The sequence below is a fragment of the Tenebrio molitor genome, chromosome 6 (assembly GCF_963966145.1).
Source record: "Tenebrio molitor chromosome 6, icTenMoli1.1, whole genome shotgun sequence".
Taxonomy (NCBI): Eukaryota; Metazoa; Arthropoda; class Insecta; order Coleoptera; family Tenebrionidae; genus Tenebrio; species Tenebrio molitor.
Genome location: NC_091051.1, coordinates 9,101,396 through 9,127,787, shown reverse-complemented (window position 1 = coordinate 9,127,787; position 26,392 = coordinate 9,101,396). Strand labels below are relative to the sequence as shown.

At 30.6% G+C, this 26,392-nt stretch overlaps 5 protein-coding genes across 14 annotated transcripts; 2 read left to right on the top strand and 3 right to left on the bottom strand.

Moving 5' to 3' along the window:
- Positions 1-132: 132 nt before the first annotated feature.
- On the bottom strand, positions 133-12,326 carry RhoGAP71E (Rho GTPase activating protein at 71E). Of its 7 annotated transcripts, none has more exons than XM_069051668.1 (11): positions 12,251-12,326; positions 11,880-12,065; positions 8,189-8,460; positions 7,560-7,761; positions 5,174-5,393; positions 3,857-3,931; positions 3,378-3,538; positions 3,182-3,325; positions 2,954-3,119; positions 2,761-2,902; positions 133-2,707 (listed from the first exon to the last, which is right to left on the bottom strand). In XM_069051668.1, the coding sequence occupies exons 2-11, from the start codon at positions 12,042-12,044 to the stop codon at positions 2,491-2,493; spliced, it is 1,764 nt and encodes a 587-aa protein (XP_068907769.1). In that variant the 5' UTR covers positions 12,045-12,065; positions 12,251-12,326; the 3' UTR covers positions 133-2,490. The 7 variants fall into 7 exon arrangements, with proteins under 7 accessions (XP_068907769.1, XP_068907768.1, XP_068907765.1 ...); XM_069051667.1 differs by having other exon boundaries at positions 12,184-12,321; XM_069051664.1 differs by having other exon boundaries at positions 11,880-12,102; positions 12,152-12,318.
- Positions 12,327-12,838: 512 nt separating this feature from the next.
- Positions 12,839-15,222, top strand: LOC138133723 (KIF-binding protein). Its single transcript, XM_069051662.1, has 3 exons — positions 12,839-12,999; positions 13,056-13,296; positions 13,353-15,222. Exons 2-3 carry the CDS (start codon positions 13,089-13,091, stop codon positions 14,930-14,932), a joined length of 1,788 nt encoding a protein of 595 aa, XP_068907763.1. The 5' UTR covers positions 12,839-12,999; positions 13,056-13,088; the 3' UTR covers positions 14,933-15,222.
- A 149-nt stretch (positions 15,223-15,371) lies between these two features.
- On the top strand, positions 15,372-20,416 carry LOC138133727 (tRNA pseudouridine(38/39) synthase). Of its 4 annotated transcripts, XM_069051676.1 has the most exons (8): positions 15,372-17,392; positions 17,446-17,570; positions 17,628-17,829; positions 17,879-18,221; positions 18,273-18,420; positions 18,638-18,781; positions 20,097-20,230; positions 20,282-20,416. In XM_069051676.1, the coding sequence occupies exons 1-8, from the start codon at positions 17,363-17,365 to the stop codon at positions 20,341-20,343; spliced, it is 1,188 nt and encodes a 395-aa protein (XP_068907777.1). In that variant the 5' UTR covers positions 15,372-17,362; the 3' UTR covers positions 20,344-20,416. The 4 variants fall into 4 exon arrangements, with proteins under 4 accessions (XP_068907777.1, XP_068907774.1, XP_068907775.1 ...); XM_069051673.1 differs by having other exon boundaries at positions 20,097-20,416; XM_069051674.1 differs by having other exon boundaries at positions 17,879-18,420.
- Positions 20,357-21,583, bottom strand: LOC138133730 (thioredoxin, mitochondrial). The gene is made up of 3 exons (XM_069051679.1): positions 21,298-21,583; positions 21,033-21,241; positions 20,357-20,980 (listed from the first exon to the last, which is right to left on the bottom strand). Exon 3 carries the CDS (start codon positions 20,832-20,834, stop codon positions 20,418-20,420), a length of 417 nt encoding a protein of 138 aa, XP_068907780.1. The 5' UTR covers positions 20,835-20,980; positions 21,033-21,241; positions 21,298-21,583; the 3' UTR covers positions 20,357-20,417.
- A 1,712-nt stretch (positions 21,584-23,295) lies between these two features.
- On the bottom strand, positions 23,296-26,242 carry LOC138133721 (putative leucine-rich repeat-containing protein DDB_G0290503). The gene is made up of 12 exons (XM_069051661.1): positions 26,096-26,242; positions 25,729-26,043; positions 25,586-25,680; positions 25,217-25,302; positions 24,888-25,156; positions 24,707-24,825; positions 24,416-24,632; positions 24,242-24,327; positions 23,995-24,191; positions 23,792-23,951; positions 23,504-23,739; positions 23,296-23,449 (listed from the first exon to the last, which is right to left on the bottom strand). Exons 1-12 carry the CDS (start codon positions 26,240-26,242, stop codon positions 23,370-23,372), a joined length of 2,007 nt encoding a protein of 668 aa, XP_068907762.1. The 3' UTR covers positions 23,296-23,369.
- Between the last annotated feature and the right edge of the window lie 150 nt (positions 26,243-26,392).

Sequence of the window (26,392 nt, the reverse complement as noted above, 5' to 3'; positions counted from 1 at the left end):
TACAGAAACTCTTGCATTATTTCTGAATTCTTTAGTCAAAATATACACCTAATAGTCCTAATACCATGCATGTTGGCCAAGAGTACAAAGGTTTCGTTATATCCGATCTGGAATTCTATGTAAATATACACATTCATTATACATCCTATTTATTTAATATAAAAGGAAATACATAAAACATGAATGAAGTGCTGCGTGCAACTTCCTGAACACAAAAAGATAAAAGAGATCATTATATAATTATGCGTGTATAAAATTTGGTATTCTTTTGGCAATTGGTACTTGAATTTAAGATATAAATGTAGACATGGCTGTCAGTTAATTTACAATACGACATTTATAATCTTTGGTTTCAAAATCCTTAACAGAGAAAATGTGCAGGTACCGTAATTTTTAGTTCACCTCGCATTATATTTTCTCTGATAAAGCTATATCAAAATGTGTATAAAATCAATAGTGTATATAAAAATATTAATTTAAAATAATGTTGTACTTTAAAGGGACATTTTAAACTCTTGTGGAAATTTATTATTTTAGAGAGTTTACCAACTCTGTTTGGTGTTTATTATAATTGGGTATTGTTAACACGTTTATAAACAACAAATGACTATATTATTTCTCTGTTCTACCATATCAACATTCAATAAATTCAATAGCTATCCATGTCAGTTGTGAAAGCGTATAAAATATTCAAAGCCTTAAACAATATACTGTCAATTTTATATACTCAAATAAGTTATTGTTTAGACATTATTAAAATTAAATAAATTTAGAAAACTAACTCAAAAACAACTCACATCGTATATAAAGTCTCTTTTTACAATAAGTCATAAAGATACTTGAAATACTTGAATTTAAAAATCATTTAAATGCATATAAAGTGTTGGAATGCAAATCTTACACAACAATTTGGTCGATCGTAAAACTGGACGTGCATTAATTCACACGGAGATTCGGAAAAAGAAAAAAGTCAATAATCTTATAATCTATAATGCGGATCTGTGGCAGAGCCTTCGTAAAAGACAGTCCTTTACACGTACTTTTACCGAATACTCCGTTTTGTAGTAGTAAGTTTATGTCCAGCTTAACATGATCCATACAAACGTAACACATACACACAAATTAATAATACATAAAAATACCTAACATTAACATTTCTTTGTACTTTTAATAATTTTGGGTTTATTTAGCTACAACACGGTGATGTAAATTTGTAACAGTAAGCGTCATAATTCAGTCATTAAGGCTTAAAGATATCTTATTACACTGTAAATAAATGTCGAATGCCAATTAAGTTTTTGTGAACCGTATTTGGCTCACTGCAATCGTGCAAAATTTAAAATCTTGTAAAAAAAACATCTCACCTTAGAAACGTAAAATCTCATTGGACTACGTAATACAAATATGACTGCTTCAAAGTAATAACTAATTATGGTATAAATATGCACGCGTATTGTTCAAATTAAACATTTAATAACTGTTGCGTATAATAAAATAAATTATTTTATGTTTCTAAGTTGTGAGATAAAAATCGGCGCTATTTTAAGTTTTTTAGATCTACCACATTAAATCATTAAAATGAAATATGAATTAACACCAAAATGACGAACTATATAATTTTAATAATAATGAAAACAGATGTGGTTAATGATATTTAAGTAAAATAATATCGTGTCAAAAAAAGAAACAACGCATTGAATTTTACGTGGAAGAGAAAGATAAAATAAAAAAACTGCATTTTAGTCAACAAATAGACAACAAAAATCCGAGATTAGGTTTTTTTTCAATAAAATGCGTTACGTTCTATTCCGAAAATTAGCTAATGAAAAAGATTAATACGTTATGAAACCTTATCAAAACAATGAATGATGTCAACATCAGGGTCATACCAAAAAAATAATTATGATTCATTTTTATCTTGTCTGAGTTTTTTGCTTTCAGATTATATAAACTAAAATATTTGTGTTAATAAATCATTAAAAATTAGTCTCAAACGTAACAGTCTTATCTTTCGCAATTGGCAATTTTTCAGTTAAGTACTACTAATAGATAAGAAAATTCTTAGGCCGTTTGACACGATGTATTGCATAAAATATTTATAAAATTTATTAAAACAAAATTAAAAGGTGAGCTAAATAAAATAAACGAGAACGTGTGGTAGTAGTTCTGCGGTCAGTAAATTAAGCCGTTCAATTTCATCCAATCATTTGTTAACAAAGGAGAATTTTGGTGATTCAATGTGGTAGATAATGACGCAAACCACCTTCACAATTAAAAACAATAGAAAATCGAAAACATTAACGGACATAGAAAGCAGTAGGTAGTGGCCACAAAAATCTCAACTGAAATGTGAACCGGAATTGGTCAATCAGTCCAACACGCACTGTAACTTGTATCCGTCGTAAAATACATTTACTTTAAATTTTAATAAGCGTAGGATTTTATTGATTTTTTTCCATTCATTTAAATGAGTCTGCACGAAAAATCAATCTAAATACGCGGTTTATACGTCAAAGTGACACAGATTGTTTCACTTTTTTTGGCAGTAGGAATGCCAGCTTTACTATCATCTTTAACATCACCTGCTGGGCAAGTGCATAACTCAGTCTTGGTCTTGAAACTGCACGATCTTGATATGTTTTCATACTTTATCTTAAAACTGCCCGAACGGGAATTCGAACTTTTCCGATCGCTTCGACCCTTAAAACTAAATTCATAGATACAGAAAAAAAAATTGTTTACGAGGACCAACTTTTATACCTATTGGACCTGGAACCGTTCTCTTTATTTCTTCGACTAGCTGATCTGTGAAGATAGTGGCGTTTATCACGGGAATTCGATCTTCTAATACTTGGTCTTTTTTGAACAGATTCTGCACTGAGCGAAAGCCCAGCAATACCAACTGCAAGCCGTTTTATAATGACACAACGTTTGGAGAAGTTGCAGATTATACCTATAGTCCCTGAGGACGAACGTCGCAGAAGTGCGTTCGTTAAAGCCGACACGTCTGCTTCATTCAGTGGTAAATCCAAGGAACCACCACAACTAGAACACTCGACAGATGGAGCCAGAAACCATTGAGAACGAGTTTTCATACGTTCTGTTTGTCTTTCATGCACCTACATAATTATTTATACACGTGTATCTATTGGAACACCATAAAATTTTAAAAAACCCTAACCTGAGGAAGATAACTAAGACTCCGCGTACTTTCTGCATAACGATTTACAGCTCTGAGTTCTTCCAGTGTCATCTTTGGTCCTGAATAATTTTGACTATTTCTTGAAGAATGACTAGCACTCGATGAATGTGATGTATTATTTCCCTGCGAAACAAAATAAGCTAAACATAAATAAATGCGGCAAATGGTTGTGTACCTGAAACAAGCCATTTTGTTCTAAAGATATAGATAGGCGAGTACAAGACTCTAAAAGACTATGTTCCGCTATCATTCCTAAAGAAGTGGAACTCACTTGCGGCTGCATACTTGACTCCAATAACGCTGGAGTTGACTGACATTCTTCGACTTGTGCCATCGCTGGAAACGTCAAAAATTGTATGACAAAAACAGATGAACACTTAAATTCAACGGCTAGAGCATAGTGTTTACTAAGTTACATACCTGAAATTAATAAAATTGTGAAAAAAAACAACAAATAAAAAAGGGAAACGACACAAAATAAAACAGAACTTAGAAAGAAATAGAAATTTATTTATGTTTAAGTATATGAAAATATCACAGCGTTACTTACAAACATACAAAATACTCAAAAATTACACAATACTGTAAACGCTACATTTACTTAAAAAAAGGAAAACTAGACTGTGTTATTTGCACAAACAACGTCAGTATTACCTTCTAAACCATAATTTGCGTGCCAGCGGTCACTTTCACAATGAAGCCAAGTTTCTGTTCCCAAAGACAAATGACCTTTAAGAAATTTCAAGAATCACTAACGGTAAACAGATGGAATTTATAAGAACAATCACCGTTCAAAGTGATTTTCCTTAACATGGACGAAATTAGAAATAACCCCGTGTACCTATTCTAGACTAAAAAAAAAATCCTCATTCAAGTTAAACCATTAGCTCTATGCTGGGAAAATGAACATGACAAACGACACTAAATGAAAACATAAATTGTCGACATTTACGCAAGTGAGACCGGTTTACGGAAAAAAAAACAGAAAAACATGAAAATGTCTCTTTCATCTTTTCATTTTCATTATTTACATTACGGAAGGAGGGACTCGATTACAGGAAATCGGTGAACGAGTCAAATAAAAACACATCATGATTTTAACATCCAGGAAACAAAATAAAAAAGAATATTTAGAACAATATTGTGACTCACAGAGGAAAGTAACTGAATATTTATGGAAATAGATTTTATAATATCTAATCATATACGTGAAATGATACTAAGTCAACAGTGCTCTGGAAATCCCAAGAAAAACCTAAAGATTACATTTCGTGCACGCAAAGAAATAAACAGAAACCAACCCATTTTGTACTGTATTTAACGTTGCCTGTGTCGTTTTTAGTAAGTTATGCAGGGCAAACCATGTTAGTAAGAGAAAAAGTGAAAGATCACAGAATTTTGCACTTGATTTTCATGTTACTTACAATGACCAGTGTTCCAACTTTCTGTTAAAACTTCTAGCAACGCAAACTTTTTTAAAATTATTTTCCTACACTAACTTAATCAGATTACATTACATTACATGTGTGATTAGGTTGTACTTTACGATGACAATATGAAATTTTCTCAACGATAGAATTTTATTGTTGTCCGGCGCATCCACCATAATGAACGAAATGTGCGAAAACGTGCAAGCAAATCATTCTATGTATCTAAAAATATGATTGCAATATATTAGGTTATCGTTCTGAATGTGAATCTTCATAATTGGTGATAAATAAAATAATAACAAAGATATTTGAAAAAATAAATTAAAAATACGAAATAATAATGATTACAAAAAGCGAATGAAGGAAGTTGGAACACTTTCCAGGTATGGGCATTTGAAACTGTTTATGTAATTTATCGTTGTTCTGAGTAAAATATTTTTTAATGGAAAGATTAGGTATGATTACTGTTGTAAAGCCAAACAGTGTAAGATACGTATTCCAAAACCATGCAAAGTATGTTTAATATTTATAAGGTACTTACCAAGAAGATATCGCTCCAAAGTTCCACATTCGTTATTGTAGATCTGTTGCTGAACGGAGCCCTTTGCGGCTGGTGGTGGATATTGAAATGAACAAATCCATTCCCCTTGTACCCTTAAAACACGGCCGGTCACTCGAGAATAAAATTCGTAATTGTCTTTGCCGAAGAGATACGACGTGGAAAATTGTTCTATAAGAAGTTTTACAACACGCGAAGCTACCTAGAATTTAGGAAAACAAAACCAAAAAATAAATTATAGTGGTACGTTTGCAACATTTAAAACACAATTTCATGCAACTCGTTAGAAATATTTTTCAAAATACTACTGCTCTACTAATACACTACTATGATCAAATGAAAGCTGTCATATTGTTTCTACCCACAAAATCACACAACACAGTAAATCGTTTCTACTACGTCATCCCCTTGACAGACACCTATCTATATGAATTTGTGAACAACAAAAAGCAAAACTGAAATATCTACAAAGTGAAAGATTACTTAAAGTTTTGATAAATATAAATTCGCTCCATGTTTCTATTTGCAAAAAATGATTATATTTAAATAATCTTTACATATAAATGGACTGAGCTTCTGGTCTGAATCAAATCTGCTCTTGCTTTATTACACATATTTACATATGATTATAATAAAATACATAAAATGAATTAGGAATAAACTAAGCGTCATTTGTCACAACATCTATTTTTAAGAAACTTGTTAATTAAACTATTAACAATTAAGTTTTACACCATTAAAAAATTCAAATTCTCAGGTGGTTGTCGTGCGTGTTACAAGGTTTAACATTCAGAAAACTAGAAAATTGCATTGAAATTATGAAGTAAAAAATTATTTTGTAGTATTTTTTAAATTGAATGTCGACTTTTAAACTAATTTGACATGTCAACAATTCAGCTTCAATTGGTTACTGTTAATTCATTTAAAAAAATAAGGTGGTACACGCACCACCAGACAACCCTGAAACCGTTAAGTAGACGTTTGTATTTTTAGAAAATAACCAAAAAGTACCGTATGTCACCCTGTATTACTCGGATTAACTCAGAGATAATTTCTATATTAGTACACAAAAAACGTACGTTATAATGCTTACTCCAAATCAGTATTTTTACAAGGCCGTCAAAAATCTCGTGTGCAGTGTTTCTAATAAAAACAGTAAAGCTTTTACGTGTTTATCTTGTAGAATTAATTGAGTTTTGCTAAATTTAGTCTTTCTCCTTTGAAAATGACGTATTTTTCTGATAACTGCATCGATCCGTTAACACTTCCTTTATTTATGGTTTCTATTTGTAAATAATAAATTAATTTGTGACTGTACTTCTCAATCATAAAACAGTGTTTTTTCTGCGATATCTTCAAAAATTTATTGTAAACATAAATTTAAAATAGAAGTTCATTGTAAGCAATTTATGCCAAAGTTCTAAAAATTTCTACGAGTTAATTATTTTTAATTGACAATTACATAAACATAAGTCTCCAAACAATTACTAAATGGACGGCAAACGTAATATTCCTTTGATTCATATTTTCGTTGAGCTAATTATTTTTAATCAACAATTAAATAAATATTAAAGCCGAACAATTGCACGATAAACGTTGTAACATTAGTTTTACTTTGAACAATATCAAGGTCATTAAATGAAATTTGTCCATGTGTCATTGATAAGAATTTGTAACATATCAAACATTTAATGGTACTTGTGAGGTGTATTATGATTTAGGTAAGTGATAAATTAATTAAGTCTACGTGTGAGGATATCACCGAAAAAATAATACATAATAATTATTATATCAGAGATTATAGATTGTGACATTTTGAATAGAATTCTACTTAGTGTAAGTCAGTGCCTTGTCGTTCCACTTAAGATAAGTAAAATTACTATACAGTGTGTAAGTCTTTTAGAAAATCACGTTTAAAAAAAACGAATAACTAATTAAGAGTTTTATTTTTAGTCTACTGAAAATATCTTCGTCAACATAGTCTGCATTGCTTTTCTATTAGTTTTTGCAACTACTCTAATCAGAGACTTTGAGATCAAACAAAATTAGTTATCTCTTGAAGGTAGCATCTAACGATTAACAAATTCCTTGTACGGCGTTACAATAAATAAGAAAAAGGCTAAGTAAACTTCAAACGGTACTAACACACTACTCACACATAAAAAAAAACGATATAACTTACGTTGACTTCGGCCTTGTTGCAAAAAGAAAGCATTGTACAGCAGAAGCACCAAAAATGTTATTAAAAATTTGTGTCAATATGTTTTACTACTAATAATTACAAATATATAATCTTTTAAGGTGTCTTTGAAATCATTTGAACAAATTTAAAAAAAATGTATTTTTAAAAGAGAAAATGAGTAAATACCTTAAATTTCATCACATCTTCCATTCTGGCTGCTTTACCATCACTCACACAGGAATGAAAAAAACTTGGAGCTACACTAACACCAAGAGCTTCACTGGTCATGCCAGTACCGGCCTTTTCACTATTGCACGCTATTACTCTAAATGTTCCAAAGAGCAAAACTAGCAGTCTTTGCGTGTAAATTGGTAGAGAGGTTATAATGCTGAAAAAAAGGAGAAATTTAAATTTTGTCGAAGTTCTCTTAAGGCGGCCTTACACCAAGGCAACAATTGGCAACATGTTGCCTTGGTGTAAGGCCGCCTTTAAATTCTATTGATTAATAAAAGGGTGGAAGGGCATCATTACAATGTTCTACTATCTCATTCTATTTTTAAAAATGTGATCCAAAAGCGACTTGAAATAATTTGGATCTAAAAATTATCGTTTTGATGCAGTTTTCGTCTATTTTAAGCTACCATACGTTCCACTAAAAATAATAATTGATAAAGTCGCTATCTTTGTAACTACGTAGAATTAATGAATTTCATAAAACAATAGACTGACGTCAACTGAATGTGTTCCGTTGCTAAACGTTAAGCAATTCTTTCGTATCAGGCAACACGAGGTTTATTCACAGAATACCAACTCACTTTTCAATTTCCATTCGTTGTTCACGATCGTCTGGCATATCCAGAACTTGAAAGAATTTTTGTTCGACATCTTTTCCGAAAATTCCACCTGGTATTTTGCGAAGAAATTTTTTTAAAACACTTGCAATAGTGTACACACTAAAATTGTCCATATTAACTAATCTACCAGTCTGTAGAAAGTGTATAAGTTTCTTCATTGCACCCTGATGTCCTGGAGCCCTAAACACATCTTTGCGGTATGGGGCTTCCTTATTTAATTTTAAAATCAATACCTGCAAACAATTAAACAAAATCAAAATTTCCATTTGTCGCGAATTGACAAAAAATTCTGATACAATATACTACACACACAAAAAAAAAACACGGATGTCAATTAGAGGAAAGAGTTTATTTATGGAGCTATTTGTAAAAGAAATAATTTAAAAAATGTATGCTACTTTTTATGCAGCAGTGAATCATAACGTAACGGTTAAAAACCGAATTGCGGCTTTGTTCGCAAAATGTGTTTAGAATTCGAAATCTATTATTCCATGAGCTAATTAAACAAAACTACTGTTGGCATTTTTTCTAAAATTAGCCAAATGTTAGATAAGTTTCATGTTTGTAAATACAAGAGACTGTTTTTTTACATAAACAAGACAAAAACTGTTCTAAAAAAAATAATGTACTGATAAAACTAAATAGGTACTTATTAAAGCAAACAATTTGTTCAAGGCACTTTGAATTGCAAAAGAAAAAAAAATAAAAGAACATTTGACTGACTAAGTTGTTGACTAAGAATTCCAAAATACTCAGTAACAGTATGGTTTTACACGTAAATGAGATATGATAAAACAATGCATACCAATTACTTGTTTATGTGAGAATTATTGATCAGATAACTAATATTCATAAACATTTAAATAGTGCAAGTTTTGCAATAAAAACTTCTAGTTCATGGTCACATTCAATACAACCACCAAGTGAGTCAAAGAAGTGTAAACAAATGAGTTACACAGTAATTTAAAAAGTATCAAACAAAGAAAAATGTACACTTGTTTAAATAAGAATTAAATTTATATTATGGCTACGTCATTATAAGGGTTATTTACAACAATTTCAAATTTTCAAATGTTGACAAATGGATTGGACATTAAATGCTCGAAAGTTCGACACTATTAATGCTTAACATAATATGTGATAGTCAATTTATAATTAAGTGATTTTAATTCTTCTCTACCTTCGGCCATTTACGACAACTCATTTTAGAATCAACAAAACCGTATCAACATCTTCATAATGACGAGACAATAGCAGCCGTTGAATAAAATTCACTAAACATAAATTGTAGGGACAATATTACATCACATCTGAATGTAATATGTTTTTGTAATTGCATGTGGTGCACATTTAAAGGTTTAATCTCAGAGAAGAGTTGATATGTAGCTAGGGCCAATTACATATTTGCAAAACTGTAGAATAAATTCTAATGTTGTACACGATTCTTATCTTTCTGTTAGTATATGCAAAGGCCAAAAAACCGATTAGTCTCTATATGAGAAGTAACAATTAAAATCACCGTAATAAAAATTTCCCACGTAAACAATAAAACAAATTTCAGCTCTTGATAAGATAAAAAAAATAAAGAAAACGAAATAAGAAATGAGTAACGAACAGCCGTAGTTTCTCGTTAATTTTATTGCAAGTATTAGTTTAATTAAAATTATTGTTAATTAAAACGATTTGTCAATTATAAAATAATTAAGTACATAATTATGTATTTCAACATTGCCAAGAATCAATTTAACAGCTACTTGAAATATTTGGGTATATGTATTAACAATAACGAATATATTTTCACAATATAGCAACAAATCAAATTATTTTCTGTAATTTTTTCCCTAGTTTTATTTAGTTCGTAGATTTGTGAGTGTGAACCAGAAAAATAATAGTTCAATTCTATAACAATTTGCAAAGGAAAATTATTCTAACTTATATTTTATTCTGAATCGTTTTATTCATTATTATGCAATAATCAAAAAACTACTGTAGGTTAAGTGTTGGATTCGCAAAAACATAAGAGTGACTCTCCTTGTAGGTATTAGATAATAAAAAACTTTGCTGTATTATTGTTTACAAAACAGAATTGCACCACCATCTGATTCATTATGCGTAGTGTTAATTAACTCAGATTTCAAAAAGCACATTTAGTTACATTCTTCTTCTGCAATTGCGAAAGTTTGTTGTTGTATTTGCTGTATAAAAATAAAAGAAAACAATGTGTACATAACACCAACGTTGAGAAAATACGAATAACACTTCAGCATTACTTAATGAAACTTGACAAAACATAAAGAACTCAAAACGTTCATTTTATACATATTAATAAATTCGCAAACACGTGTGTATTTTGTTGATTTTATTTCTGTTATGTAATATCATTTCTTTCCTCTCTATGTATCGTTTGATAAAATATACAAGTCAAATAGAGAAAATCAAAATCACAAATCATATATTTGCTGTCACTGTTTACAGGAAAATAAGATTTAATTTTTACATGGAACAGACTACACATTGTAACATTGATATCTCGTGATGATAAAAATAAATTCGTCGTTTATCATTTTTTAGGAAGTTATAATCAACTACAAAGTTGTTAAGATTACATTAATACTGACGATAACAAAATTGTAGCGTAGAAATTCTCAGAAAAAAACGAACACAGTCTAACCCGGAAAAGTTTAATTCAGACACATAAGTGGGTAAAAATATGTTATTAACTTCTAAACAAACATCTGAATAATGATAACAATTGTAAATAATTTGCTCTCTTATTTCACGTCCTTAAAACATGCCGGAGTTGCAAACTAATAATGAAATGATAAAACAACAAAATTATTTGAATAACCAACTAACCAAATCGTGATTAATTAAATGAAGAAGTTAAACATCAAACAGCTTCGTCGTTATTTGTCAGCAACAATACAAACTCTAACTTTTTATATTCATAACGCAACATTTGGAGTTTAAGTACAAAAGATTTGAATCACCCAGCACAAATCACTGTGACACATGAATTGGTGTTCATAAATATTTTTTAAATATAATTCTTAAAACTGTACATCTGCCTGTATTTATTAGAGTCGTGCAAATAACTTTTAAACAAACATCATTTACAAAACAAATACATTCAATTTATTTTTTAATAAGATGATAAGAATAATAAACATTATAACGTCAAGAAAGGTGTGATTTGGGTAATTTAAATTTAACAACTACACAGGATTTATCTATAGTAGGATGCCTGATATAAACGGTTTTTAAAAGAATTAAACTGTTAGTGATTTGATGAAATAAAATAACTTAGATCACTGAATACGCATATCTGACCAAGAAATGTATGAAAAAAATTATTGTATCCAGAAAATCTGTATGAGAATTAATTGTTTAACTGATACACATTTGTAAATGGCGGTAAAACTGGTATTTTCACTACCGTTAACGATGTGCAATAGGGCACATGAAGCACTGGGATTGTGGTTTTATAAATTAAAAAATCTTCTTTTGAATCAATAGTTTAAGATTTACAACAAACAAACATATAGTGAACAGACACTTGGGTGGCAGAAAGGACATATAAAAAAAAATTGTACAGTACAAATTAACAATTAAATGTGACATTTCTGACAAGCACCCTTATGCAGAGACTTACAAGAAGTGGTCCCGGAATGTCGTTTTTACAGACTTCTTCAAGAGATACCCCAAACTTGACTTTTTCCAATCTGCGAGGATATGGGCCTGAAGGGTGGCCACAAGAAGTGACCACGTTACTAAATGTGGCAGCTCGCCTGTGCATCCTAGCTGCCCAACTACTCATCTCAAACGTTTAGAGCTCCGTCTGGAATAATTGCACTGATCATCCAAGCATAACCTAACTAAAACGGAACATCAAAACATCTTCAAACTAAACACGTTCACTCATACAGAAATGGAACTATAACGAACACGACATTTACTATTTATTTTCGACATTTTGAGCACATCAGTGTTTGTGGGAATTTCTGTAATTTTATGTACACTAACCACACCTCCAACATCTATGCCACAGATGACAGATCTATGCCGCCTCTGATCATTTACTCTGATATACCAAAAATCAATGGAAGGGGACCGGGAGCCAACCGGGATCTTGTAATCTTCAAAATTGAAGCCTAGGTATTGGTCGGTTTTGGCGCGTTAATTTAATTTAAAATTTTTATGATTTATAATTATTTTTTTTACTTTTTAGATTATAATATTATTCAGTATTGTTAAATCTCTACATATTAAAATTCCTCGTTAAAGAAGTTAATGATTCAATGAATTCTATCTATATTTTTTTGGACTTTTTAAAATATAAATAAAAATTGCAGATAAAAATTTCCTAAGGCTAAATTTTCAGTTTTGTAATCTAAGTAAAATGAAAAGAAAATATCTTTTGTAAAAACTGCCTAATGGTGTGAAAACTGGAAAAAAACTCTACGCCTCTCAATAAACATCTACTGAAACTTATTTTATTAGTAAAAATGTATAATATTTACACAATAAAAAAGTTAAATAAGTAGCCAAAAAAACATTGTTAAGCTTTTCTACTTTATTTATATTTAAAAAAAATACAAAGTTACAAAATATTTCCACCTAATCCAACCCAATCCAACCTAACCTAACTTTTCCTGTGTCAACGATGTGTCAATGTAATTCAATACATTTGTCATTCTGCGATCAAAATATTAAGTAGCCTCTCGAAAATCCAAGTCTTGTAGTTGTGGGTGTATTTGCAAGATTACTAAAAGGTTGATTGGTTTAATTTTATTTAATTGAATTATTTGATATGGTGTCCATGTTGTAGCGCATTGGGATAAGGAACCAATTTGTCTTTATCATGACGATTACAAAGGAAGTGTTTGTTGATCTGCATGAAAAATACAACAAGGTAGTTAAGCTTCTAGATGAGAGTAAATTTGACCCAGACAATGAACCATACACTTCAAAATATGCAGCCAAGCAAATTTTAATTGGTATGAAAGCAAGTTTAGAAAATTTATTGCGAAATCAATCACTTGAGAGTGCTGAAAGAATAAAATTAATAGGTGGAATTGAAGTCATTTTGAAAGAGTTTTATTAACTAATGTTAAAATACTTTCAGCAATGTTGGGTACTGTTTACTTCCATTTGGGAATGGTATCTATTGACACTGAAGAATTATCAAATGGAGAAAATTTTTTGCAAAAATGTGAAGATGTTATTCAGGACTATATTGATTCTCCTGTCATGATAATGGTAACATTGAACATGTATAATCAGTTTGGAATCTTGTGGTCACAGAGAGATCCAGAAAAATCAAAAGTGTATCTTGAGAAAGCTGAAAAGTTATATGTAAATTTTAAAACCTTGTCAGCACCACCAGTAGATATAAGTAGTTTGTTTTGTCAAAATGCAGAGAAAGACACTAATTTAGCTTGGAAAAATTTTGAGAAAGTTCATACATTCACTCTTTATTATTTGGCTCAAATTTATGGGGCATTAAAGGATGCATTAAAAAGTTCTGTCTACTGTCACATTACATTACAAAGACAACTGGACAGTAATGATTATGATCCTATAGATTGGGCTTTAAATGCTGCAACGTTATCTCAGTTCTTCATGGAAAAAAATGGTTTTAAACAAGCGCGGCACCATTTAGCTGCTAGTTCATATATTTTAGACAAATATGAGGAAACATTGAATGCAATTACTGAAAGAAATGAAGATTATGATGCTAAGATGGAAGTTTTTAAACACAGATCAGCTGACATTGCAAGGTGTTGGGCAAAATATGGTCTGCTTCTCTTAGCCAAGTCTAAAGAAAGATTATTAAATCACACTGATGATATTGATACAAATTGTTCAATGTTATCTGATCTTAGTAACATGAGTCTTGATTCAGAACCTACAGTAACATTAGAAGAGTTACAAAATTTAGATTTTGTATCTCTAAATTTAAGTAGTTATGAAACGCAGATTACTTACAAGTTCATACTTACGATTCAAGACGCGCGACTTGTCTTTTTAAATGTACAAACTTGGTTACAAAAAGCACAATCTTACTATACCCTAGAAACTCTAGCTTCTGATCATATAGAGATAATACAGGATCAGACGCAGTTATACTTGAATTTATTATTTTTTGAGGATAATCCAGAAAATCAAGCAAAATTGCATAAGAGACGGATTGATTTACTCGAAAATATTATCAAGAAAATTAATCCACAATACTACCTTCAATACTGTCGACAAATTTGGTTTGAGTTAGCGCAAACTTACTCTGATATTCTTAATATTAAATCTGATAAATTGAGAGAGTTAAATGAGAGACCTTCACCACATGTTTTGAATAAAATTAATCACTTAATTGAAAAAAGTATTAGTAATTTTTATTGTTTCATAGAATCTTTCAAGGAAGCAGGTAAAACAGAATTTCCGAAAAAAATTAATAGTGATTTCGAGAAAGCTTTTCTTCAAGCATATTTTCATATCGGTGCGTTGAATAGTAGATACATAACTTTGGATAAAAAAGCGCAACTAGCGAACGTTGAGTCCAGTTATGATGCATACAAGAAAATTTTTGACTATTGGAAGCTAAATGACAATGTAAAAGAACTAATTCCAATGGAGCTAGGTATTTGTAAAGAAATGGTTACCTTATTGCCGGTTAAAATTGCGAAGTTAACACAAGAGATTTCTTAAATTTTTAAAATCCAAAAAACAGAACGTTAACCTGTTATTGATGATACATTGTGTTACTAGACTTGGTTTACATACTAGAATCATCCATTGAATTAACATTAAATGCTAATTCGTGTTTTTATAAATGCCTCGATTTGCCATATTACATAATGATTATATACAATAATATTAACAGTGACTTCATAGAAAATTATACTTATCAATGAAGCAAGGAACAAGTTTATTTAAATCAGATTATATTGTTATTTGATTTTATATGATACATATTTAAAATAAAATGTTTAAATCTATGATTGGATTTTGTAATTATTTGAATAATGTGTGTATACCATAATTTTTGTCGTCAGAGAAAAAGAAAACCCTTTTATTCACATTTGCACCGATTTTATAAGTTTTTTAAACAAGTTTTTGTTTGCTGCTAAAAAGTGGAACGCCAAGCTATGCACCTAAAAGGGCAGTAACTATGTAATCGGCAATTGTTGTTAACTTTTTCCTCTAAAGTATTTTACGATAATTTTTTTTCGTCTAAAGTCAAGGCGATCTACATTTACCAGGCCATGACACTGACCAAAGGCAGTGTGCTATGGAATGGCCTACCACAGTCTGACAACATTGCTTCACCAACATTTAGTGAAAAAAAAATCGAAATCCACTAAACCTGTCATTGTATTTACATTTTTGTCAAATATGAATGATCTAATTTTACGACAGTTCAAAAATGCGTAATCGCATTGTAACATATAGTTTAAAACCACCTTAGGGACAGAGAAATAACGGTGCTCATTACTGATAATATTTCAGATGCTCTGCTGTGTTCCGGACTATTGAAACTGTTTGGTTATTAAGTAACGCGAGGTGGGCATTTCCAACTTAAATATAACAATTTGTTCTCCCCATTGCCTAAATCCCATCCCATTTCTTGTAACTTGCTTCACAGTCTCATTTCAATATTCGTTTTTAAAACCAAAAGATTTTCTCTAGTGATTGTATCGTCATTACTAATTTTGATTATTTCTTCCCAAAGTGTAATTTCTTCGTAATTAGAAGTTATTGGCACCGCGTTTGGCACAAGTCGTTTCATTTTGTCCCCATTGAAAACTGTCCCGCTAAAATCTTTAGCACAAGCATGGCTACTTTTGCGAATTCTTCACTCTTCGATTTTTAAAATCTCTTTCCAAATTGGCTTCGTTTCCTCATTTGATGGAAACTTAAATAAAAGTATTTAGCTACCTACGTAATTTGAAGAAGAAGACGCATAATTTCAGTTGCAATTTGGTACGCAACACTTAAATGACATTTTTAATTCAGTTTGACGAATTTGACCAAGGACTTGTCAAAATTTATTTTAAATGTCGAATTCGTTTCAAAATTTTTGTAACACCGTAGGTCATGGAATGGCCTACCAGGGAATGTGGAAACACAGCCAGTGTCCTGGCCTGTAACTTGAGACCGCCTTGCTAAAGTACGTTTTTCAATAAACCGATTCAGATAAAAATTAAATCTCTTTAATATAAGATCCGTTGATGTTTTATTATTAACATCTTCATTTCTTTGTTAGCTCGTTTAATTCCAACTTCGATAGGCTTTTGAAAATTGGAGTTATTAAAATTTGGTTTTTGATTTTTTTTCCACCTGCAAATCTTCAAAATCGTATTTTTACAAATGCATCTGAAGACATCTAAATGTCTGTTTCCCTCTCTTTTCTTGGAATGACCTATCTTCTTATTTTTACATTAACAAAAGTTTGTCAATTTGAGACAAAAATTTGCACTGCACAAATATTTAATTTTTGTATATTTTGCATTTAGTAATCTTGATTAAATTTATGATTTAAATTTGAATATATTGCCCGTGTGTCCACACTGATTGAGATATTCTACAAGGTGATTCACAATCACGAGCAATAATGAGCCCAAGAAAATTTGCGATGCAACTAACAATACATGTCGACCATTATTTTTTTACATTTTAATTAAATTTGACAAATGTAATGTCGGGCGTGTTGACTATGTTTTATACAATCAAAATAACTTTTTTTAAGTCCAGATAATCGATGCAAATGTAATATTGACTGCATCACAAATTTCGTTAGGCTCATTTTTACTCGTGAATTACCCTGTATTTATTTTATCTCGATATAGGGAAAGATACTGTGCATATTAGAATAAATGTATAATATTAATAAAACCTCTCACGCTTCAAGTGAAGCTTTAAAGCAGAATTCTGTCGAAGAAAATCGTCATGGAGTCTATTTGTGTTTTGCATTATGCAGCACACATTTCGGTGTAAAAAGAGACAACATTCAAAGAACGGATTTTTTATACAATCTGTACAAGAGTCCAAGAGACAAGACCTTAAGTAAATTATAACGTGACATGGTTTAAAGTGTGGTTATAAAGTATAAATTTGAATAAAAATTTGTATAAAGAAATGGATAACTTAAGTGACTGCACAAAAGAGGTAAGTTGAATTTTTTTGTTAAAAAAAACCCATTGATATACGTAATATTCTAGCAATTAATAGAGCAGATAAAGGCGTTAAAAGCTCATACCACTCAGTTACAAAATATAATCGCTAAAAGCACAGAATCCGCGAAACGACCCAAAAGCAAAATTAAAAGATCTTTCAATTTTGAAAAGTAAATATTTACAAGTGTATCTGTTGCGGTGTAGTGTTAAATTGTAATAATTTACAGATGTAAGTTTCGACATGTTTTGTTAAAATTTGTGTACTTAGGATGGGATTATCAAGGGTACGTTACACAAGAAGATACTACCAACACCATAGAACACCACATATTTAACGCTCTCACAAAAACTTGTTTAATTGAGAGTCGTGCAACTGCTAATTATCATCGCTGTGGACGGACTGATAAAGGTGTCAGTTCATTTTCACAGGTAATTTGCTCATCCAAGTGATCCATTAATAAAAGTTTAATAATTGTAGGTCATATCTATAGATTTAAGATCTAATTCTGATGAGCTTGAAAATGAACTTAATTACTGCAAAATTTTAAATAGAGTGCTGCCTGATGATATTCAGTTTATTGCTTGGTGCCCTGTTGACAAAGATTTTAGCGCTCGTTTTGATTGTAAAAATCGAACATATAAATATTTTTTTCCAAAGGGAAATTTAAACATTGAAAAAATGAATACAGCATCCAAATATTTAATTGGAAATCACGATTTTAGGAACTTTTGTAAGATGGATGTTAACAATGGTGTCACAGAATTTTTTAGAACAATCTCAAGTGTTGAAATTAGTTGTTATCGTGGAGAAGAAAACTGCAGTAATTTTTTTAAATTCACAGTTGTAACACTTTTTATTAAATATTTTACAGATTACTCAATTTATATCTTGACAATTAGAGGTAATGCCTTTTTGTGGCATCAGATTCGATGCATTGTCGGAATTTTAATCCTGATTGGTCAGAATAGGGAAAACCCGGAAGTTGTATTAGAATTATTGGATATAGAAAATAATCCAAGGTGTGTAAATGTATATATTTTTATTGAAAGTATAATTTGCATTCTAACTACGTCAATAATAAGATGCAGGAAAACTATTAAAATCTGAGGTCTACAATGGCGAAGCTTGAGAGACCTAAGACTAAAATGTAAAAAAAATAAAGTATCACGCAGATTATTATAATTCTGTTTTTTCTCTTTAATCATTTTTTAATTGTCTTTTATATATTCCATGCAGAAAACCAGATTATTTCATGGCCAGTGAGATCCCTCTTAATCTGTATGATTGTTCATATGAGAATGTAAGTTGGATATATGACAGGGAGACAGTGGATAATGTAACAAAAAATTTATCTAAATTTTGGACATTTTTTACAATAAAGTAAGTACTTTTATGTAATAGATATGAAATCATAATTTATTAAATGTTTATAATTATATGTACTTTGCAGAACAAAAAAAAATTAACAAAAATAAAGACGTTTTGTTTACAAGTAATTCACGTGCACTTTATGTTGACTCATTCACTCTGATATACTGTTATGTATAAAGGCATTCACGATGTCTGTGGGACCGAGTCTAAGTAAAATGTTTGTATTAACGGAGATAATTGATTGTATATTTTTGTTTTCTAAAATTTTGAGTCCGGTCCTGTCTATTTCTCCGCTATACTCAATTAAAGGTACGTTTATGTTGGAGCTGGGATGAGCGATAAGAGCGGCGATAAAAGCGAACTGCCATTTGAAAACCATGGTAGGTACTTCGCTTTTATCGTCGCTCGTATCGCTCCTCACAGCTCCAACATAAACGTTCCCTAATACTGACGTAGTGACGTGGCCCAGGATGGTGTCTTTCTGGAAATCGTTCTGCGTACTCTCTGGACGCCGCAGCTGCATACTGATAACGTGATAAGATTGCCATATACATTAGCAACATATCTGTGAGCTCATTATTTTCGTAATGATAAAGACATTCCGACTAATTAGGTGACAACTCTGACAGTATTTTTGATTAACGTCCATGCTCATTTGATTTTTTTTGTCAATTCTAATTTCTAACAAATCAGCGCAAATTTGAGCAGGACCGGTTTTAAAAAAATTAACTTATTGTATCTTCATTGCCATACACATTTTACTAAGGTGATTTTGGCTAAACCTCTTTAAAACAACGCATACTATCACATGTTAAAAGGAACGCCTCAACTTCGAAAACAACCTGTATAGTTTGTCCAGCGAGAGATTAGTTGACATAAGGCTAGGGCCACACTACAGACTAAATAATCGGCCGATAATTTAGTCCTATTGGGTAGCTTCTGCGCCCACCAGGTAAACTAAACTGTTTTCGATCAATCTGTCGGCCGACTACAATCGCTTTAGTGTGCGCACTCACATAAGTCCTCATACTTATTAAGCAACCAACTAAACTGTCGGCCGATGAAAAGTCTGTAGTGTGGCCCTAGCCTAAGCATCGCTAAATTCTACTTAGAGAAAGTAGTACTTAGCGCACGTAAAATTTGAAATATACCCTTCAAGCAGCAACATTTTTGCCCTGAAAGTATGCTCTAATTAATGTATTCTAGTGCATTTTGTAGTGTTGGATTAAGTCAACAATTTAAAATCTCCCAATCTCTCACTGGACGAAGTTTAACTAAAGTGTTTTTGAATAGATTATATTCATGTTTTTTAAACTAATTTTAGGTCTGCCATGATCAAAAGTATGATACAAGACGTAGATAAAAAAAGTGATGAAAACAGATATTGTCCAAGTAATTTTCTTATACAAGGTGTAAAATCTAGAAATTACGTTCCTGTTATGAAAAGACAGTTATGTGGTAAGTTTCATGGTCATAATAAGTTTCTGTTTTTTGTTATTGTTCTTTTAGAGAGTTTAGAAAATAGGATAAAACATTCAATGAAGAAACGTAAAAGAAAGGGTAACATTTAAAGGTCTCTTAAAATATTTTATAATACATATATTAAACGATCTAGACATAATAAAGAATCTATGTGTAATGCTATTTATGGTGTTTTTGTACTTAATTTATTAATCAAATTTTCTATCATGTCAGCATCAACAAGGCCAATAAATTTATCAACAACTAGTCCATTCCTTACAGCTATAACTGCAGGAACAGCCTTTACTTCAAAAGTATGGACTAATTCAGCATGATCCTCTACATCTACAATGGCTAAGTCAATATTGTCATTATTCTCCACAAGTTCTTTCATTTTTGGGGTTAAAATGTGGCAAGGTTCACACCATTCTGCATGGAAGTTGACTATAACAGGATTTTCTGAATTCATAACTTTAGACAAGAATTCATCATTACTTTTAATGGTAATTAATTTACTTAAACTACTTGAAATACTTATGTTCCTAGAATTTTGTAGGAAAGAACAAAAAATATTTTTTGAAGTTAATTTTATAAAATTCATGTTTACAATGTATAAAATTCCTTAATTCTTCTAGGCCGAATAGGCTCTATGCAATGTAAAATAAAGAAAAATATAAAACCTATTAAGGCACTTAAAATTAAGAAAGATAAGAGGATCAAACGATGTATGAAACTGTAGTCCTTTTCCTAAAAATACGTAACTGATAAGTAAAGAATTAATTATTAATAACAAACATACTAAGTTATCACTATCTTCAACAACTTTGCTAGGAGTATCCAAAGGAATAACAATCAATAATATTGTCAAAACTGTTGCTGAACTTAGAGAAACCCAAGCAACATTATTTTGAAATTTTATCCCAACTACAAAAATTATAAGTGCCAAAATCCACACTATTATGAGGACGAGGAGACCCACTCCAATGCTTCCAACTATCATCACTACAACTATTTTTTATTTGTATAAAGTGAGGTTATAATAAATATTTATGTAAATAAATTACCTTTGACTAGTGATTATCCCTTTGATTATTTCACTTGTTTGTTCGATGTACAAAGGGAAAAACTGCAATCATGGTGTCAAATGAATGTTAAAGATGATGATATAAAACGGTTCAAGTTAATTATAATTCAAAAATAAAAATAAATAATTATTTTGGGAAGTGTAACATTTGTGACAACTCATTAGGGAAAATTACGGCTATCAGATGGCGTGACTGCGTGAGCGAAACGTCAAATATTTTTAAACAATGAATAATTTATTGATAAAAAGGTGCACGCTTATAACACAATGGATATTTGTAAAATAAATAACTACTACTACAACTACGTACAACATTCGTTACAAGAGATCAAAAATAATTAGACGTTTAGCGTTTATACTTGGGCCAACCAACAGGGGTGCGTTCAGAAATGTGCTGTGGGAATAGGTACTGGTAAGGTAATGGTACACCCAAGGATTATGACGTCATTGCCGAGATGTGCCGCGGCAACATCACATTTGTGAACGGTTTGTTGCAATTTTGTGGTACTGGTAGGAGTGGGAGTTGTTCTAGTCTATGGTTTGTGGTTATGTACAATTGTACATACGTATAAAATAAAATGTGGACATTGTCAATTGCGTTAGCTGCAGACTTTATTTTAAATTTAGCATTTGAAAGCGTAGAAGAAAGTAGTAATGATGATGAAGAAATAATAACAACATTAGCAACTGTCATTGTGAGAAAAAAATACAAAACGAAACCTGCAAGAGTGCAGAACTATTTAGACACTGTGTCCAATTACAATGCAAAACAATTCCAGCAACACTTTCGTATTATTATTTTAAGTACTTAGTAACACAGTTCTTGACTTGTTTTTGTTCGTTATAAAATTTATTTTTTCCAACTTTATTTTTTTTTCTCAAAAATTTCCTTATGTAAGGTAACAAAATTTTTATACTGGCGTTTAGACAATTAAAAGGGCTATCAGAATTAAGAAAAAAAATTGGGGGTTTCCATTTAAAAAAACTATCGATGATGTCATAACTCGGAAACAAATGACTGCTTGGAATTTTATTTTGTATTAAAATATGTATTTTTATAAACTAAAATTGACCTGTCCAAAGATTTTTTTGAAAAAATTTTGTTTCATTTTTAATGAATTTATTCCATACTTTTGCCGGTCACTGGATAAGCCTTTTAAAACAAATATAAACTGAAGAAAATTATATAAATCAAATAAACTTTTTAAAACAAATACATATTACATTATTTTACTCCGTTCAACCTATATAATCAGCAAATTGGCAATACATAGTCCTTAGCGACTTAGCCAGCCCCAGCTTATTATTGAGGCGCCAAAATGACGGTGAATTGACAGTTTATTATTATTATTGCGCATGTGCGGCAATTCTTCCCACACTCATGGAGCATGGTAACTTGGGAACACCGTCAGGCAATCACCCAAACAATTCTGAACGCATGACAGATGACCATGTCTGCATTACCGGCAATTTACGAACGGCGCATGGCGACCTAGGTGCACCTGGGTACGATTTCTGAACGCACCCCAGATATAGTAATAAAACCGCCCCCTAGTGCCCGCGTATTTTAAATAGCAGCTTCCAATTGGCTTATTAAAAACGTGCCCAGATTTTCGAAAGCCTGATGTACATCCACAAAAATTACTTGACGGCATCCGGCATCTCATTCGTTTTAACCTCGCTTCGGGAGTTTGACCACGTGTTTATTTTTGTTTGTTTTTTTTGGCATTTTTCGATTTGTATTACAAAATAGTTTTTTTTCAAGACTTATAAGAATGACAAATGGCAAAGAGCCTGCTTCATTGTGAAACAGACTTCGGCGTATATCGTTCTACGCAACTAGGCCACATCCCCCTTTTTTTATTACTATATCTGTTGGTTGGGCCAAGTATAGTATTTAACGACGGTTTACTTTTCGTTTTTGGCTGCTTGAAAAAAAAGGATTGTCTGGTATAGGAAACAAACCATAAAAACTTACTCGTAAAGACTTATTTTTATTATATCCATAATTTCATAAACAAACCTAATAAAAAAAATTAATAACTTTTTTACCTATAAATTAAGGCCAATAAATTTTTCACTGGGCACATCAGGAAAGTCTTCTGCTACACTTAATTTCTCTAAATTTTTTACTGCAAATTAAAAAAATATCACCAATACGTTTTAAAAATAAAAAAATAACTTACGATTTTCAAGGTCCATATCATATATGTAAATTAACGTATGAACAATTTCCTTGAACTGGGCAAATTCTGTGACGTATTTTTGTGTCAAATCGTAAGAATTAAATGTCAACAAGTTCAATATTTTTATGCTGTTTTTGAAAATTAATCTGTCTTTGTTGTCGAGGTCCTTGTGTGGTTTTAGATTTTTATAAATAATTCCGATAGCTAACTTATACAGTTTAAACAAACATTCGCACCTACAAGAATTAAAGAAGTGTAATTTGGAAAAACAACCTATCCAAATCTTACGTCTTGTCTTCCTGCTGATATAACCAAGAATTATTTAGTTTCAGTATATTATAAACAAAATTTAAAATGTTTGAACTGATCTTTGAAAGTACTATTTCGTTTTCGGTTTTCAATAAAACATTTTCTAATAGAATAACAAACATGTGAAACCTACAAAAATCTAAGATACAAAGTTAGTAAAATGAAATAAAGCATAATATTACCTTTACTAAACGATATAACGCCTTTGCTTTCATTTTTTTTCAATATTATGTCAACTGGTTTTGAACAGATAAAATGGATAAAACTGGGATTTCGCGTAATTATCTTTAGAAAATACGTTATTTGCACGATTACATTAAAGTCGGGTCTCAAAAATAAAAGTTCTTTCGCAATTTGAAAAGGTACGTTATCACCATCACTGAAACATCAACAGCTATAAAAACAAACAAAACACATAATCCCACTCACAGAGAGTAAAAGTCTTCATTGTTCAATAATCTACATAAGAGTTGTATAACTCCTGACAGAAACCTTGAGCATATCTGTTCTCGCCTCTGTAAAAAAGATGAAGAAAAACTTGTAATTTTTTTTTAAAATGATTGGCTATGAATTCATAGACTGATGCCAATGTAAGATACTCACCGTTTTCCCAATAACAGAAACAATGTTCAATAATAATGTCAGATAATAAAGTTTTGGTGTTGTCTCTGTTTCAATCTTTTGTAATAAACATTTTGTATTTGTTTTTGATTGGTCTTGCAGTAAATATTTTTTTAGGAATGTGCTGTATGGTAACACTTCTGCAAGAAATCTAAGAATTTCGCTACACTCAAGCCCTATTTCTGTTGGGCTACTCCAACTAAAATGTGAATGTTGATAAACACTTGTATAAAAGTAATAAAAAAAAAAAAAAAAATTTAAAGAAAAGCTCACTTAGAATTTTGTAAATAAAGTGCATCTGATTCTTGCACGTCCTGTAACTGAATGTTGTTTTCAATTTGTTTCATGTAACTGTGAAAATCATTCAGTAATTGCATTGAGGCACATAAAACCTTAAATACAAAAAGAAGTTGAGACTGGTCTACAAAAAAAAATCAACTAATAACAAACTTACCTTATTTATAGCAAAAATTGATGTTTCAGAATCTAAATCGTCTTGGGATAAGTTAATTAAATGCGATATTTCTGAATAAACTGAACCTAAGTCAACATGTTTTTCTTCAGTTATTGATTTATTGACAGTTGTTAGATTTTCTTCTTTTACAACTTGTTTGAATAAATAAGAATTCGGTTTTTTACATAATTTGTGCTTATTAATATTTGTGTAACTTTCTAGAGGTATTTTAAATAAAAATGAAAAATCTTTATATTTTAGAGGGAAATCTAAAATCAAATATTTTTTAATTATTTTTAAATTCAACTTAAGTAAATGAAGATTATTACATTTTTTGGAACTTATATTGATTCTAAAATTCTCATTTCTAAGATCATTTGCATGTTCTGCTGGAGAGGATAGTCCTAAAGTTTTACTAAAATTAAAATTCATTCAATTAGTTAATCATTACAAAATATTTTTATGTTAACATAAAAACGCCCTTTTTGCTTATATTTGATTTATCACTGAGGAATTATGACAGACACTAATATATAACAAGTAAAAGTTATAAAAAAACATTTTCATCTTTTTTGAATCTTACGAAGTCTAATTTTTTGTTGTCAGAAAGAATATATTATATAATCTTCGAATGCAGTAATGCAGACTAGATATTAAAATATTAATTGTAAGTCTTTCAGATGATGACCAATACTTACTTTACAACTGCAGATTTTTGTGTTGCATTTTGTTCTACCTTAACAAATTTTGAGAGTTCTGCAATTTGCTGCTTTAGATTTGCAATTTCAAGATTCTAAAAAAAAAATACTCAGTTGTCTCTAATACAAATTTGGTTCATCACCTTAAATTCTAATTCACTTTTAACTCCTTTATTTTCCTTTTCAATAGTACTGAATTTTTCTTTCCATTCTTTCTGTTTTTTCTCTTGATCTATTTGTGATGATGCCCTTAAATTGTGTAAATTTGTTCTTAAAATAGAAACCTCCCCTTCTTTTTCTGCACATTTATTCTGTAATTCTTTTATTTTACTTTGTAAATTGTCAGGGTTGTTAGTAGAGTTTTGAGCAACTTGAGTGGATGCAACTAACCCTTCTCGTTCTTTAAAAATACTGTATGACGTTAATAACGTAACATCATTATTTTGGCCATTCTTTTCCTAAAAGTTTATATTGCACATTTGTAAGAATAAAATAAAATTATGATTTCACTTCATTAAAAGCTTGAGTCGCCCTTTCAAAACAGTCATCAATTAGATCTTCGTCGAAATCGTCGTCCCAAAAATCATTGAGCTCGTCCAAACGCGGCTTTTTTGGAGGTACATTTTTTGAAATTATACTGCGTTTAGACATTTTCATTTTTTGACTAACGTCATTCTACATAACCTACAATTTTCGTATACTTGACACTTGTCAGTTCTTGTTTACAACAGACAAAAAAAAACTAGTATCCACGCGTTGAAAAGTAAGGTTAATTGTGTTTTATTTGTCTAAGGTCTAAGTACTAAG

Bases quoted from the DNA above. Each gene is read 5' to 3' on its own strand.
- RhoGAP71E (XM_069051668.1), bottom strand. From the start codon at position 12,044: ATGAGTAGTTGGGCAGCTAGGATGCACAGGCGAGCTGCCACATTTAGT. The intron at 7,762-8,188 runs GTGAGTTGGTAT...CCTTTTTTTCAG, and splicing joins CAACGAATGGAAATTGAAAA to CATTATAACCTCTCTACCAA. The intron at 2,708-2,760 runs GTATAAAAGTTG...CTATGAATTTAG, and splicing joins AACGGTTCCAGGTCCAATAG to TTTTAAGGGTCGAAGCGATC.
- LOC138133723 (XM_069051662.1), top strand. From the start codon at position 13,089: ATGACGATTACAAAGGAAGTGTTTGTTGATCTGCATGAAAAATACAAC. The intron at 13,297-13,352 runs GTGGAATTGAAG...AAATACTTTCAG, and splicing joins TGAAAGAATAAAATTAATAG to CAATGTTGGGTACTGTTTAC.
- LOC138133727 (XM_069051672.1), top strand. From the start codon at position 17,363: ATGGATAACTTAAGTGACTGCACAAAAGAG. The intron at 17,571-17,627 runs GTAAATATTTAC...AATAATTTACAG, and splicing joins AGATCTTTCAATTTTGAAAA to ATGTAAGTTTCGACATGTTT. The intron at 18,421-18,637 runs GTGTGTAAATGT...TATTCCATGCAG, and splicing joins GATATAGAAAATAATCCAAG to AAAACCAGATTATTTCATGG.
- LOC138133730 (XM_069051679.1), bottom strand. From the start codon at position 20,834: ATGAATTTTATAAAATTAACTTCAAAAAATATTTTTTGTTCTTTCCTA.
- LOC138133721 (XM_069051661.1), bottom strand. From the start codon at position 26,242: ATGAAAATGTCTAAACGCAGTATAATTTCAAAAAATGTACCTCCAAAA. The intron at 23,952-23,994 runs GTAATATTATGC...TTTGTATCTTAG, and splicing joins CGTTATATCGTTTAGTAAAG to ATTTTTGTAGGTTTCACATG. The intron at 23,740-23,791 runs GTAAGATTTGGA...TAATTCTTGTAG, and splicing joins TATCAGCAGGAAGACAAGAC to GTGCGAATGTTTGTTTAAAC.